This window comes from Phascolarctos cinereus, unplaced genomic scaffold (genome assembly GCF_003287225.1).
Source record: "Phascolarctos cinereus isolate Bilbo 61053 unplaced genomic scaffold, phaCin_HiC Scaffold_5;HRSCAF=322, whole genome shotgun sequence".
Lineage (NCBI taxonomy): Eukaryota > Metazoa > Chordata > Mammalia > Diprotodontia > Phascolarctidae > Phascolarctos > Phascolarctos cinereus.
In genome coordinates this window covers 52444763-52460961 of record NW_027555958.1, presented here as the reverse complement: position 1 = coordinate 52460961, position 16199 = coordinate 52444763, and the positions used below count along the sequence as shown (strand labels likewise).

At 42.5% G+C, this 16199-nt stretch overlaps 1 protein-coding gene across 1 annotated transcript in view; it reads right to left on the bottom strand.

Annotated features, from left to right (window-relative positions):
* Positions 1 to 13492: 13492 nt before the first annotated feature.
* NGF (nerve growth factor) overlaps positions 13493 to 16199 on the bottom strand; it is an 80289-nt gene continuing 77582 nt past the window's right edge. The window contains exon 3 of the mRNA XM_021002507.2: positions 13493 to 14379. Coding sequence (XP_020858166.1) covers positions 13651 to 14367 — 717 coding nt within the window. The 5' untranslated portion in view covers positions 14368 to 14379 and the 3' untranslated portion in view covers positions 13493 to 13650. The remainder of the gene's footprint in view (positions 14380 to 16199) is intronic.

The following is a 16199-nucleotide window of genomic DNA, read 5'->3' as shown; positions in this document are numbered from 1 at the left end:
TCCATTTGGCCCATAGAATCAAATACAAACTCCCTAGCTTGACATTTAAAGTCCTTTACAATCCTGCTCCCATCTACCTTTCTAGATTTATTTCCCATTACTTCCTTCACTCACTTGATGTTCTGCTCAAATTGTCCTATTTGCTATTTTTCAACTCATTATTTCATTCTGCTCCCCTTTGCCTTTGCACAGGCTGTCCCACATACTTGAAATCTATTCCCTCCCCTATTCTGCCTCTCAGGAAGGAAGAAAACAAGGATTTATTAACCACTTACTACCTTCCTGGCACTGTGTGTGTGTGTGTGTGTGTGTGTGTGTGTGTGTGTATGAATATGTGTGTGCACTTTATAAATATTACCTTATTTTATCTTTAGACAATCCAGGGATGTAGGTGATATTATTTTCCTCATTTTGCAGTTGAGGAAACTGAGGCAGGCAGATTAAATGACTTTCACATAGTCACACAGCTAGTAAGCATCTGAGGCTGGATTCGAACTCAGGTCTTTCTGACTCCAGATCCAGTGCTCTGGGTACTACGGTGCAAGCTAGCTGTCTCCCAGAATGCTTAGTTTCCCTTCAAGGCTGGCATGGACAGTTTTCTTTGGGAGACCTTATGTCCCATTTTTAATACTCTCATTTCTCAAATAATAATTTATTTGTGTAAATGTTGTATTCCTTCAATAGAATGTAAGCTTCCTGAGGGCAGGTACTGTTTCCTGTTTTATTTTCATGTCCTTAGAGTCTTGTACACAGCAGGTGTTTCAAAATACATGCTTAATTGAGGATCACCTCACTCACTTTGGAAATCGAACCTTTATTAATGTAGATCAACCTTACCTCCTTAAAATGGTCTCTTTTTGTCTCTGCCATTTTTTTTCATCCTTACTGTCTTTCTCTCTTGGGGTGTCTGCATTTTGCCAGTTCCTGTCTTGGTTTTTCTGCTCTGCAGCCCATGAAATGTAGACTTAGTTCATGCCTCTCCATGCTTCCTCCTCCCTATTCCCAACCACCTACTTCCAAACACCAAGGTAGTGGAAGATGAAGAGAATTAAGGATTTGAATCAAAGAGGACAAGAGTGTCACCAAGCAAAGGACAAAGTTAATGTTTTGATTCCTTTCCATTTGATTCAATTAAATTCAACAAAATATCTGCTAAGCCCCTCCTACTACATACAAGGCATTTTACTAAGTGTTGGGATTACATGTATAAAGACAAAACTGTCCCTAATCTTAACGATTTGGGAATCATTCTCTTCCACCTACACTTAGTTCTTGATCTTAAGGGACTTAGATTCTGCTGGGTTAGGGATGGGGGTAGGTATAATATGTACAAAAGAGATGGCACTGGAATTTATGGAATCTGGGTAAATATGTAATGGGTAGGTGTGGAGAACGTCTCTAGTTGACTCTCCTGGACTTGTCACCGTGATGCTGAATTGGAGTTGGATGACCTGGTGTGTTTGAATCCTTGCCCTGCCACTTAGGAGTAGTAGAATCTTGAGCAAGTGTTGAGCCTCAGTTTTCCCCATCTGCAAAATGAAGATGGTAATAATTATAATACCCAACTCATAGGCTCTTTTTAAGGACCAAATGTCCTTAGCAGCCATATAATGTTGGCCAAGTCATTTAACTTCCTTGGGTCTCAGCATTCTCATTTTTAAAATGAAAGGGTTGGACTCTGAGGTCCCTTTCCTCTTTAGACATGTAATCCCATGAGCCTATGAAATAAGTTAATGCATGGAAAGTGCTTTGTATCTTGCAAGCGCCATGTAAATGGAAACTGAGCTGCTAGGTGGTGCAGTGGATAGAGTGCAGGCACGGAGTCAGGAAGATTCATCTTCCTGAGTTCGAATCTGGCATCAGACACTTATTACCTGGGTGACCCTGAGAAAGTTACTTAGTCTTGTTTGCCTTAGTTTTCTCATCTATAAAATGAGCTGGAGAAGGAAATGGCAAAACCACCGTAGTATCTTTGCCAAGTAAGCCCCAAAATAGGGTCACCGAGAGTTGGACATGACTGAAAAATGACTGAACAGCAACAATAAATAGAAGCTGTTGTTGTTTTAAAGAATAATGCTGTTTTTGCCACTCTTCTAAATACTTGAAATGAGCACTTGTTTTGGTTAAGAGAAAGCAGAATTCTGATGTTTACCATGCTGAGTTGGGACTAGAGGTCTAGCTCATGCCCCAGATGGCTTCCATATGCTAACAGTCTGATCCTTCTCAATTCATTGTGTATTCAGAATGCAGATTTGAAGAGCCCTGCAAGTTTTTTTCCCCCTTTGTGCTTATACTCTCTCCATTCAAGATGTGTGTGTTCTATATTAATTGTATCTTTATTGCTTTTCTTTGGACAAAGCTCCATGCAGTCCACAAACCATTGGAGATGACTTTTCTTTTTTGACTCATCAAATACACACAGACCACAGGCCAATAAGGCAGTGATTAAAGGTCTTTATAGAATAAATCTCTCATTGACTAGAGCTTCACTTTCTGTTACCACAAGTCATCAAAGCCCTTTGATGTGTGTTGGGCTCTCTTGCTCACAAGACCTCAGCTTTATCATCACTTAGCATGGCTATGAATCTTAATACCAGTGTGAATGTTAAGTTTAGAAGAGGTCATGTCCAACAGGAGATACATAGGGAAGTCAATTTGGAGTTCAGGCTGGAAAAATCAGAAAAAAAAAAGAGGGGAGGAACCTAAATGAAAGGTAAGTCCAGAAGAAAGGAAAGGAAAATCAGCAGAGACTGGGAAATCTTTCCCAGCTGGAAGCCTTGCTCTATGCTGGATTCCTGGGCCAGTATCTGCAGTTGAGGTCATTCTTACCTCGAAAGGCAGTAATGGATACAAGAAGAATAAAGTGCGTCTTACTTAGGAGCAGACATGCATACACTTTGGCCTCTTGGTGCTTATCCAGTGCTGAATTATGGGGCAGGCTCCAAAAAGTTCAAATTGCCCAGGGATATGTGTTTTCCAGAAATAAATGTGCATGCCCTGACTCAGGGCTGAGTTTATGGGGCACCAGATTTCTGGGTGCAAACCCGAGCAATTCACTCAACTATCTGTATATTTGCTCTCACACAGACAAAAGAGCTGCTTTGGGCAACTATTCATTGAGAGGGGAGCTCGCTGTCCATCAGTTCCGATATTAGGTGGTTTGAGTTCTTAGCAACAGTTTTCTAGCAAAGTTCCCCCTGGAGCAATGGTAAGTCTCATTTTTCACGGTTTTCATAATCTTCTTCTCAAAATAGAACAATATTTTTTATTTATTGGATGAAAGAGATATGGTAATTATGGCAACAACTCTTATAGCCCCAGAGCTGAGCCAACTAAAGAGAAAAGGAATGGAGATAGATTTTTTTTTCTCTTTTAAAGCCACATTCTTCAAATATGACAAACTGTAAATAAACCCTATAGTGCCTGCCGAGCCCAAGTGGAGTGGTGGAAACACCACATATGGGCACTGGAGAGCTCCAGTTTGGGTTTTTCAAAATGTTTTAGAACACTCCTGACATGGGCCTGGCTGTTGGAAGACATCTGCTTAAAAAGGAATGAAGACAAGCTCTTGGCGGTTGGTGACGGCTGCCAGTTTTACGCACTTAATTTCGAAACCTCTCATTCGCCACAGCAGTAACTGCCCATTTTCAGATCAAGGATAAGTGCTTAGGAAGAGAGTCTTGGGTCTTGGATCAGCTCTCCCAGTTAGAGTAAGCATTACTTGTTTAGTTGTTTCCACTAGTATCTGATTCTTTGTGACCCCTTTTTGAGGTTTTCTTGGCCAAGATACTGGAGTAATTTTCCACTTCCTTCTCTAGCTCATTTTACAGATGAGGAAACTGAGGCAAACAGGGTTAAGTGACCTGTCCAGAGTCACATAGCTACTAAGTGTCTGAGGCCAGATTTGAACTCAGGTTTTCCTGACTCCAGGCCCCGCATTCTATCCACTATGATGCCTAACTGTCCCTAGTTTTACTGGACACAGATTAAGGATCATGGCAATGTAGAAGGAGATCAGGGCTTTGATGGGCTTTTCTTGGCCCCCTTCTCATCTTTCGGAAGTGGAAATGAATGTTTCTTCTAGTGAGCACATATTGTGTCTTCCACCTTGAATGTAAGTACCCTGAGGACAGGGACAATTTTTCATTTTGTCTTTGTATCTCCAGAACCTTGTAAACAACAGGTGATTGTTGGAAGAAATGCTCTTGGATTGGAAAGTACTTGCCCGAGTTCATATGGAGAGTGAAAAACCCTGAACAGGTTCTATGAGTTCTCTAGATATTGCTTTGCTCACATCCAAACCACCCATCCTTATCTCTACTAGCAGAGCAGACTTTGCTCAGCTAACATCTGTTCCTAGAAACCTAGCTCACTTCCATAGCTCAGATAGATCAAGATGGAAGGAACTGATTAATTCAATAGATTCCATCTCTCCCATTGGAGGGTCTTCTGATGACATTTTTGCATTTCCTCCAGAGGACAGAGAATCATATGAGGCAGGAGTGCAGTCAGAGCCTCAAACGACCAAGGCAAGTGTCTAGGTATTAAGCTATTAAATACAAATTTTGTAAGAAAAGTAAGTCAAAATGCTAATTAATGCAGGTTTTGTTTTTGAGGGGAAAGAGGAAGTAGCGAGAAGTCATTTACCTACTGATTTAAGGCTTACAAAGTTTCTCCTTCATGACACCCCTGAAGGGGGTACTGTGAGGCACACACTCATTTGGAGGGCTGAATTCTGCTAGGACCATTAGGACAGGCCTCTTTACTTTATAGTAGCAACGATTGCCATTTACATAGCACTTTAAGGTTGGCAAAGCACTTTGCATACTTTTTCTCATTTCATCCTCATGACTTCTGAAATAGGTGTTAGTGCTACTCCCATTTTATAGATAAGAAAAATGGAAACGTATACTTGTCCAAGATCATAGTAGGCAAGATTTGAACCCAGATCTTCCTCTTCAATGTGAGTATTGCTTAATACATCCTTGTTTCCTTCCTAACTCAGAGGACAAATCACTTAAACTTATTTTGGCCTCAGTTTCTTCATTTGTAAAGTGAAGGAGTTGTACTAGCTGGACTGAGGTTCCTTCCAACTCCAGACCTATAAAACTATAATCTGCTACTGTTTGGAGCTGTTGTTTTTCTTTATATATATTTTGTTTCCCTAACTACATTGTAAGGCCTTCAGGGGTAGGGAATAGCTTATATTTGTCTCTCTCTTCTCCTCCACCTCCAGTCTAGCAAGCAATCAGCAGATATTAAACAGCCATCTATTGTATGCAGAGCAGTTAGTTAATGAGCACTTACTAAGCTTCTCTCTTGTTCCAGGCACTGTGCTAAGCTCTGAGAGCACAAAAAGAAGCAAAAGACAGTACCTAAACTCAAGGAGCTCTAATGGGGGAGACAAGTAAACAAATACGTACAAATGAGGTATAGAGAGGATCAACACAAAATAACAATGGGAAGACAGTAGAATTAAAAGGTTGGGAAAGCCTTCCTGTAGAAGATGGGATTTTAGTTGCATCTTGAAGGAGACCAGAAAATCCAGTAGGCAGAGATGAGGAGGGAGAACCTTCTAGGAATGGGGGTCAGTCAGAGAAAATGCCCAGAGCCAAGAGATAAAGTGTCTTATTCGATGACTAGCCAGGAAGTCAGTTGTCACTGGATTGAAGAGTATTGTGGTGGGGAATAAGGTGTAAAAAGAATGGAAAGGTAGGACAGGGCTAGGTCATGAAGGGCTTTGAATGTCAAACAGAGCATTTTGTATTTGATCCTAGAGGCAATAGGGAGCCGCTGAAGTTTAAGGGGTGTGTGTGTGTGTGTGTGTGTGTGTGTGTGTGTGTGTATTGCTGGTGGTAATGGTGGGGTGGAGGGTTGGGGAGGGTGACAGACATGATCTAAATCACTGGCAACTGAATGGAAAATGGACTGGAGCAGGGAGAGACCTGGGGCCAGTAGAGTCACCAGTAAACTATTTTAATAATACAGACAAGAGCTGAGGGCCTGCACCAGGGTGCATAACTATAGTTTTTGAGCTATTTAAGAAAAAAAAGATCCTCACACAATTATCGTCTCCTCCTATTATAGTGAATAATTTAGAATTAGCTGTTAAATGTAATTATTACTTACTTTGGGTCTAATGTTATCCAACAGATATTCTTCTCCCTGACAACCTACACAAATATCCAAAGCAGACAACTGTCCAAGATGGCAGTGATAGTTGGCATAAAGGAAGGACAAGTGTATCAGAGGGGAGAAGGGGACATATTCAAGAGATGTTGCATTGGTGAAAGAGTACTATAGACAGGGCTTTGTATACTATCAACCATTCATGGATGATGTGGAGGGTGCTGGCTCATACCATCTGTGTGACATTAGACTAGATCCTCTTTGCACCTCATTTTCCTCATCAATAAAATGAGAGGATTTTACTGCATGGTCTTTAAGATTTTTTACAACTCTAAATTCCTCCATAAGCAATATATTATCTCCTTTTGGCAAATGAGGAAACTGAGGCTCAGAGACCAAAAAAAATGGTATGTCACCCAGCCAGTATGTATCAGAGCCATGATTCTCAGCCAGGTCCCAAGATACCAGGTTCAGCCCTCTTTCCACCAAGCCACGCTCTCTGTCAGCATGGAAAGTCTGCAGCCTGGCTGAGCACTTGGAGAATTATAATTAGTGTCTCCAGGCTCGGGAGAATAAGTTTTTGCCTTCAGCAATCTGCTGGCAAGAGTTAACTCTAAGGTGTAGCTGAAAGAATGTGGGGCAGGCTGGATCCAGCAGGAGGGGCCGCCCGACTGGACTCGGGCACTGAGGATTGCTATTGCAATCAGAAGACAGCTCAAGTCTGAGTTCCAGAGTCCTTTGAGGAGGTGCCAGGGCTGACACATGTTTCCAATTATCAAATGTGATCTTGGGACAGTGTACAAGTTGCACTTTCATTCTGTCAAAGTGAGAGGAATGGTGAGGTCAAGATAAAGGAAGAGGCACCACTCTTCAGGAAGCTGTGCCCAGCAGGGGCAGCCAATGCCAGCCAAGAACAGGAGCCCAACTCCCCAGCCCCAAAGCTTCACCTCTGGAGAGCTGGCCGCAGAGAGCATGCCCTTTTCCCCATGAGCTTTCTCCCAGATGGGCTTTCTTTCCCACTCCTTTGACGAGCAGAGAGAATGGCACTGATATGTTTGGAGGAGTCTGTTCTTCAAGTGCGTTTTTGTTTTTTTGGGTAGCATCCTTAAGTGTTCAGCCTGGAAATACCATACATCTTAATGCAGTAGAGGGTAATCTGCAGTTTAAAACTGAAGAGATATCTTAACCCTGATTGTTAGTGGTATTCATGAAGTTTTGGACAGAATGTTTCCAAGTTAAGCCAAGCCAGGACTCAGGGATGCTTTTTACGTATCCAGTAGAATGAGGTTATTAGAGACACCATCTAGTATATTGGAAAGAGCATGAGCTCTGGAGTTAGAGGACCTGGGTTCAAATCTAATCCCTAATGCTTAGGGTTCATGTGACCTTAGGGAAGTCATTTGTAGGCAAGAGAACTCTGGTTCTCCTTCTACCCCAGATACTTCTTAGCTCTGTGACCCTGGACAAGTTACTTAATCTCTTTCAAACTCAGTTTCCTCAGGTTCAAGATGAGAGGCTTGGATTAGATGGTCACTGGGGTCCTCTCTAGCTACAGACCCATTTTCCAATGAACTATTCTGTTAGCATACTCTATACTGCCACAATAATAATTATAGTTAACATGTATACAACTCTTTGGGATTCACAAAGAACTTACCAAATCTTGTCTCATTTGAGCCTTACCATGACTCAATGATGTGGGTATCATTATTCTCATTGTATAGATGAGGAAATTGAGTCAGAAAGAAATTAATGACTTGCTAAAGATCAATCACAACTATTATGTGTCTGAGAAGGGATCTGAACTCAGATTGGCCTGACTTGAAGTCTTCCAGTCTCTCCACTACATCACACTGTTTCTCATTATGAGGAGGGTCTAGAGATTGAGGCTGGAAATAAACTCTTCCCTATTTCTCTTTTGTTCTCAGTGGATTAATGAATATGATGGTTGATATTAATAACTTATATTTCCATCATGCTTTCCCCACAAGTCTCATTCAAGCAGGTATTTAAATACCATTATCATTGGCATTATTATTAGTGAGAAGTGATCCAATGCTTTAAGGTTTATAAAGCACTTTATGTGCACTATCTCATTTGAGCCTTTCAACAACACTGTGAGGTTAGGAAACTGAGGATCACAAAGATGAAGGGACTTACCCAGAATCACAGTAAATGTCTGAGGTGACATTTGAACCTGAGTTTTCCTGACCCCAAGTTTATTAGTATCTCCATGTTGCCTTTTGAAGTAGAGTTATTTCCAATGAGCAGATGAGGAAACTGAGGTTCAAAACCTCAAAAGTGACCCTGGGCAAGTCACTTAACTTTGTCTCAGTTCCTCATCTGTAAAATGAGCTGGAGAAGGAAATGGCAAACCATTCCAGTATCTTTGCCAAGAAAACTCCAAATGGGTCACGTAGAGTCAGACATGGACTGAAATGACCGAACAGCAACCTGGTCCTAGTAAATGTCAGAGAGGGAACTTGAAGCCAAGGTTTTTGACTCCAAACGAGCACTCTTTTGTAGCGCACCACAGCTGTACTGATTGCCTATTGTGAGTAATAATCATAGGATTCCTAGAAGGGGCCTTTGAGGTCATTTAGACCAACTCCTGTCATTTGACAGGCATGAAAACTAAGTCCCAAAGAGGTCAATTGACTTGCCCAAAACTCTGTGAGAGGCGTGTGGCAGACCCAGCAAAACATAAGTATAGTCTGTATTTTCAAGATGTTTCCATCTTGGTTCACCTGTCTCTTGGCTTGGGGGGGGGGAGGAGGGTGGCGAATGAGGGCAAGTTCTGCCTGATGAGGAGAATTGGCTGGTGTGAACAGCTCTGTCCATTTTGCTCCCAAACATTTGTCAAGGGAAAGAGAGCTACCCTAAGACCTGTTCCCATGAACCCAGATGAACTTTAGGAAGTTGGGGGCTTGTCAGAATCAGACAGGAGGGTATTGGGGCAAAACAAATTCCACGTATGGACACGTGGAAACTCTCAGAGCCAGTGGTTTGTAAATCTGCCAAGTGGCCAGGGAGTAAACACATCAGGGAAGAAACATGGGGCAGCTCCCCTGCACGCAAACCAAAAACAGACCCTTTGCAGCCATCTGCCTCATGAGAGCCATATGACTGGATTCAAGAAGCATGCTTGAGGTGCTGAGTAAGGTGGGGCACCTCAGAGAGGCTTGTGGGAGCAGGCCAGGCATCTTCTCCCCTGGGGATACAGCACTGGCCTTGGAGTCAGGAAGACATTCTTCTTCATCATTGACTAATGACCTTATGTTTAAGCAGGGTTAATTAGCTGTTTGGTCCCTGCTGAAAATCTGCATCCACATTATAGGTCTTCTGCTTTTAGGGGAAGCAGATTTCATCTGGGTCTGGTCCTGTAGCAGAGGAGAGGTCAGAAGGACAAGTATGGGATATTAGCCAGAGTCAGGGAGTATATTCCTCTCATTTCTGGGAACCAGGACTTTTGCCTGAAGCTGAGAAAGGTAAAGGATTGTATCATTTGGGAGGATGAGAAGGGGTCTGGACACATGTATTTGGGCGTTGTGGGGGATGTTCTTGAGGGAAGATGGGAGAAGAGGAAAAGAGAGATGAGTCTTAAACTTTCAGAGTTTGGGGAGAAACTAGACAGAAAGGGCCTGATGGACATGGTGTTGGAAAAATTCTTTTGGTTGTGCAACTGTTGCTCCTCTGCACAGAATAGTGTGAAGTTGTGGGGTGTTTTTCCAATGTGAGTTGGAGCCTGCACATTGATGGCCTCTGTGTCCCTGGAGGCAGCCTGGGGTAGGTCTGTAAACCAGAGCTCCCTCCAGCGTGTGAGAGCAAGAGACCAGGCAGCTGAAACCACCAGGCCAGCAATTGCTCTTGGAACTCTCCAAATGGGGTACAGCCAAACTGATATCCTTCCGTGTTGTGAGAAAACATTCGCTCCCACGCTGGAGCTCCACATTTCAGCTTAGGGCAAATTTTGCATTTGAGAAAGGTGGGGGAGCGGGAAGACTTGGGGTCCAGATGTTGCTGAGATTCTCCACACCTGGTAATGTTGGAATGATAGCCACAGCTGAAGCCCTGGTGCTAATAGCCTCTTCCCTACAATCAACTTCTAGGGAAGTCAGTAGGCTAAGGTAAATTCTTCCCAAACTTTCATTCCAGGTGTTTCTGCAATTACCTGGTATAATTTTTTAAAAACACCTTAGGAAACTTTTTTTTTTCAGAAGTCTTAATTGCCTTGTGTGCAAGACATATCCTTCCAGGGCAGTGTGTGGTGGTGTGACAGCTTGTAAGGGAAACCTGTCCCAGCCAGGAGCTTCCTGAGTGGGATTTCTCCGGAGCCCCTTTAACCTTCTCTAGGATTTGTTAGGGCATGTCAATGCTGCACAGGAAACAGGCCCCAGACGCTAAAGCTGGGAAGGCCAGATCACTTGATGCTGAGAATCCCAGTTGCTTTTTATAAGCAGCAAGAGAAGAGGAAGTGAGATCTCAGAGGATGGAGCTCTCTTTCTCCCTCTCCATGGTCCCTATCTCAAATTGTATCTCAGCACAGAATGTTCTTGGGCTTTCTTTCACATAAATCTTAATTCTGGTTGCAGTAGCTTTGATAGAAAAAACAGGGCACATTTCATCATGTCTCTCAGGCCAAGCTCCCTGTTTTTCATTTGCCGAGTTTAGTCATGAGAGTAGGGAAGGAGAAAGTTGCAGAAAACATTAACAACTCAATGCATTTTTTTGGGAGAAAACTTTTTCATGGGGGAAAAAAGACTGGGGAAGAAATTTTACCTAGGGGGGAAAATGAAAGAATCGAAATGTTAAGTGTCAGTCAATTCTGGGTCTGTAAAAGTGGTTTTGGGGTAGGTGCAGGAGAAATGGAAGGCACCTAGGCAGAACACAGCCTAAAGGGAAGAATCCTGGCTGGTCAGTTCTCAATCTGACCACTGATTGCCCCGCCTGGAATCATAGACATAAACTTTCTAATCTGATTATAGACCTATATGTGGAAAGGACTTCAGAGATCTTCTGGTCCAACTCCCTCATTTTACAGATGAGGAAACTGAGGCCCAGAGAGGTTTTAAATGACTTGCCTAGGATCATACAGTTAGTATCTCAGATAGGATTCAAACCCAGGCATTCTTGACTCCAAGCCCAGTATTCTAGCCACTAAACTATCGTGCTCTGTGAATTCAATTTCCCTACAATGCTAATTCCCGTTAGGCGTTGTAGCCTAATGGGAAGAGCCCCAGACAAAGACTCAAGAGCCCTAATTTCTTGTCCTTACTCTTATCTCTTCTGTTTTATTTATTTTTTTAAATGAAAATAGAACAGTCATCTTAAGAAAACTTAGCCTCACTTTGTAGATTTTTTTTAAAAAAAAACAATTGACAAAGGCTTTCCTCTCACCTGAGCAAGGGAATGTGTTACTCAGGACAAAGTTGTGTTACTCAGGACAAAAATTTACTTGGACTTTCTAATCCTTGGCTTTCTTATTGAAAAATGGGGATAGGATTACCTGCCCCTGCTACCTCACTGGATTGTGGAAAGCATAAAAGAGATATGATGGTGGAACAATAGCCAGTGCTGAGTTTGGAGTTCCAATCCTGGTCAGACAGTAGTAGTGTAACCCTGGGTAAGTCATTTTAATATTTATGTGCCTCGGGCAACTCCATAGGGGTTATCTCCTAAGTTATTGATGGATTGGATATTCATGGAAGGAGTTAAGCTTATAAAATTGCAGTTCTTTTCTGGGTCTGTAAAATGAGATCGCGAATATAAAAACATTTTGCTCATCTGTTATGCATTACACATGTATGGGATTAGTTTGATCTGAAAAAATGAGAAGGGGATAAAAACTTTGAATTTATTGGGGGAACAAAAGAGCAGAATAGCCCCCCATGCTGTCTGGGAACAGGCTTCCTCTTTTTCCTTCTCTTTTTATTTTCTCTTCTCAGGGTCTACTCTCCCTTTTCTTTACAGAAGCAGAACTGTGCCATCTTTGGAAACCTATGGTCTCTGTTGAATGGGAGAACCTAGCTCAAGAATCTTCTCATTATATGCCCATAAATTGCTTTTCTCCAAAGGACGTATGTTATTACTGTTAGAGGGACAATCTTTTGGTGGCAAGTGGGCACAAGGACTTTTGGAAAGGGGTGAATCTTCATAGGTGGGAAGACTTTTTAAGGCCAAAAAGTTTTTGTTGGACCTGAAATAATAAATCACTAGAGGACAAACTAAAAACCAAGGACAAGTCATAATAACAAAGGTAACTTTAACATAACATCAGATCAACTGAGATAATTTATGTATAGCACTCTTCAAGCCTGAAAAAGCTCTACGTAAAAGCTTTATTAATATTATTATCTAATGTGACAGGTCTAACCTGATGTAGGGTGGTTACATATTTGAGCAGCTTTTCAGCAAAAAATGAATTCTGCTTTCTTTCACCCCTTCTCCTCTGTCTTTTCCTTTCTCTCCTCTCCCATCAGTTGTCTCCTAGATTTTTCTCTCTTAAGTAATGGCGGATAATGTATATTCTTTGAAAATGTGGTATAATGGAAAGAGGGTTAGATTTGGAATTAGATGTGGTTTTAAATCCTACATCCCTCACTTATTAAGTTGTGTGTGTGTGTGTGTGTGTGTGTGTGTGTGTGTGTGTGTGTGAACCTGGGAAATTCATTTAACCTACCTGGGCCTCAGTTTCTTTGTCTGCAAAATGAGGGAGTTGATCTAGATGAGAGGTATTGAACATTTCCCAACTGCAGACTAAACCAGATTAAAATGTAATTGGGAAATAATTAACAAAATAAATCAAAAAACCAATACAATATGGATAATGTTAAGATGTGGTTTTCTAAGTCAATAAGCTAGATTCTTACATATAGTTTAGTGGGTTCCATTCTGATTTGAGTCTGATTTCAGTGGCCCGGTTGATCTCCAAAGTCCCTTTCACCTTTAAATCTGTGATTCTCAGGGAGGGGAAACCTCTCTTTTCATGACCAGCTCCATAGCACCTAGGATAGCACCCTATATGCTGCAAAGACATTCAGACATACTATAGTAAAGTCGCAATTATCCACCTGGTGGCTTTGTATACATGAGAATTCAAAAACTTCAGGCTATTTGATTTTTACATGAAATCACATGAAAGACTGAAGACTTCTCTTTCTAATTAAAATTTTCTTGGGCTGATACCTAAAGTTACTTTGTATTCCCTAGAATGGCTAATGGGGGGAGAGGGGTTTAGAGTGAATTCTTATAGGAGAAATGAATTAAGGATTAGAAAACAGAAAATAAGAAATCACTGTCGTTGATAACCCATCTCTACGAAAACTGAGAGTTGGCTAATAAGGTGACAAGTGACAGACGCATAGGATGTTTCCAAAAAGTTTAATAAATAATGTTTTTTTAACTGTATAAACTATAAATACACCATGCAATCCTTATAATTTAAAATAATTTACAGGCTGAGGTAGGGAGGGGCCTAGGAGAGTGTTGGAGGGCAGGGGACCAAGGGCTCACTGCGGCCAATCAGGGTTTCCCAGTCTTCCTGCTGAGCACACACACACAGGCAGTGTCAATCCGGATGAAGCGCCAGGCTGCCTGCTTGCCCTCCATGGTCAGGGCCTTGACGAAGGTGTGCGTGGTGGTGCAGTAGGAGTTCCAGTGCTTGGAGTCAATGCCTCGACACCCGCTGGAAACGGGTTTGGGGTCCCTGCACTTTGTCTCGAAAAAGTACTGTTTGAAGACGTTGTTGTTGATGTTGACCTCCGCGAGCACCGTCACCTCCTTGCCTTTGATGTCGGTGGCGGTGTTCTTGTCCCCGACCCACACGCTAACACTGTCGCACACCGAGAACTCGCCCCGGTGGAAGACAGGGTGGGCCGAGCGCTTGCCCCGGTGAGTCCGGTTGAGCGGGGCAGAGTCATCTGCAAAGTCCAAGTCCTGAGCATCGGCAATGACGGGTGGGGGCTGGGTGCTGAACAGCACCCGAGGGGAACGCAGCCGCCTCTTTTTAAAAATCTTGGGGTCCACAGTGACATTAAGAGTCTGCCCAGCTGCCTTGCTGTCTACTGTCCCAGCTGGGTGGCCGTGGGTTGTGTGGTGAGCTGTGTCAGGGTCGTGTGGGGGCTTAGTCCGCTGGGCTTGGGGGATGGAGTGCCCTGCTGTACCATTGTCTTCTGTCTGGGGTGTTGCCTGTATGCCGATCAAAAAAGCTGTGATCAGAGCGTAGAACAACATGGACATCACTCTGTGCGCCTGGAATGGAACAAAAACAGGAGGTTATCATGAGTGGCTGAGTTACCTTTTTAGCAGGATCCATCACCCCAAAGGGACAAAGTCCCAGTAACCTGTGGGGTGAACTGCGTCTTTGCCCTTTCTAGTATGTCCTTGTTATTCCCCAAACTCTCCAGTTCACGTTACCCCTCGATACCTCTGCAAAGACTTTATTCCACATCCAAGATGAATGTCATCCTCACCTCTGGCTCTTGCTTCCTTCACCATCTTTCATAGCAATTCATCCTGATCTATCTAGTAATAATAACAGCTAACATTTATATAATGCTTTGTTTGCAAAGCGCTTTGCAAATATCTCATTTTCTTTTCATCCTCACAATCTCATGCTTTTATTATTCCCATTTCACAGGTGAGGAAACTGAGTCAGAGGGAGGTTAAATACTTGCTCAGGGTCACACAGCTAGTGTCTGAGGTAGGATTCAAACTCAGGTCTTCCTGACTCTAATTCCAACTCTCTATCCACTGCCCCACCTGGCTGCCTCTAGACCAGACATTTTCAACAGTTTTTATTTTCTTGTGTGTTATAGACTCCCCTGACATTCTGGTAAGCCTATGGATATCTTCTCAGGATATCCATATATTTTGATATGGGATCAAAAAGGTAATCAATTATATTGAAATACCATTATAAAAAAAAAAGTTTATAGGCCCCAGGTTAAGAACTCCTTCTCCAAATTCTTCTATATATACTTTTAAAAAGTTTTATTTTAAATTTGTATATTTTATTTTTATTTTATATTTTTAATTTATTTACTACTAATAACTGTTGCTATTTGAATAATACTCTGTTTGTTAGGAGCTTTACAAACATTACTTTATTTGATCCTCAAATGTGAGAAAGGTGTTATTTTTATCCCCAATTGATAGATAAGGAAACTGAGGTTCAGAGATGTGAACTGATTTGCCCAGGCTCACAACAGTTTAACTGAGGCAAATCTGACTTCAAGGACTGCCTTTTTTTTTTTGGTCTTGTTTTTATTTCCCTAGAGCCTAGTACAGTGCCTTTCATATCGTTGGCTCTTAATAAAGGTTTGTTAAATTGTATTGGATTGTGTAAGAAGCAAGGGATTTACCCAAACTCTTGGGGAAGGCCATCACATTCTTGTGTATGCCAAGTTTTGGTCATTCCAAGGTCTACTGTAGGTCATGATGGGAACAAGGGGTGTTACTGGTGGTCGGGGCAGGAGGAGGAGTCAGGGACATTTTTGTGGCTTGTAGGCTGTGTTTTCAGCACTCTTCCCACAGAGCAATAAAAGGTCATAGACAACCAGGGTCACCAGATTGAGTTGTTTGGGTTTGTGCTGATTGTGTTCAGAGAATTCGCTGCCAGAGGTGGGACAAGGCTTGGGTGTTCCCTGCGCAAAGATTGGAACTTGCATCCTCCATCTTCTCCTAATTCTTCGCTGGAGGCTTTGAGCCTTCACTATCCCATGTCCACTTCACCTTATGACAAAAGAAATACTTATCTGGTACGGAGAGAGGAGTTTTCTGGAGACAGAAAAAAAGTGCATTTATTTAAAAAAAAAAAGACCCACCAAACCTAAGAAGATGGCCCTTACTGTTTCCTGCTTCCCTGTTTGCTCCCAAGCATCTATCTAATGCTTGCCTTGCCTACCAAGCCTGCCCCCTGCAGACCTGTGTGTGTCTTCCAGAGCCAGTCCCATTACCTTCAGGGAGGAAACCTGGCATTTTCCACAGCCTCGAGCTGGGGATGTGATAGTGCCTCTTTTGCCTTCCTGTCTCTATGTCCCTGGGCCTCATTTTGCATCAGAGCTCCAAAG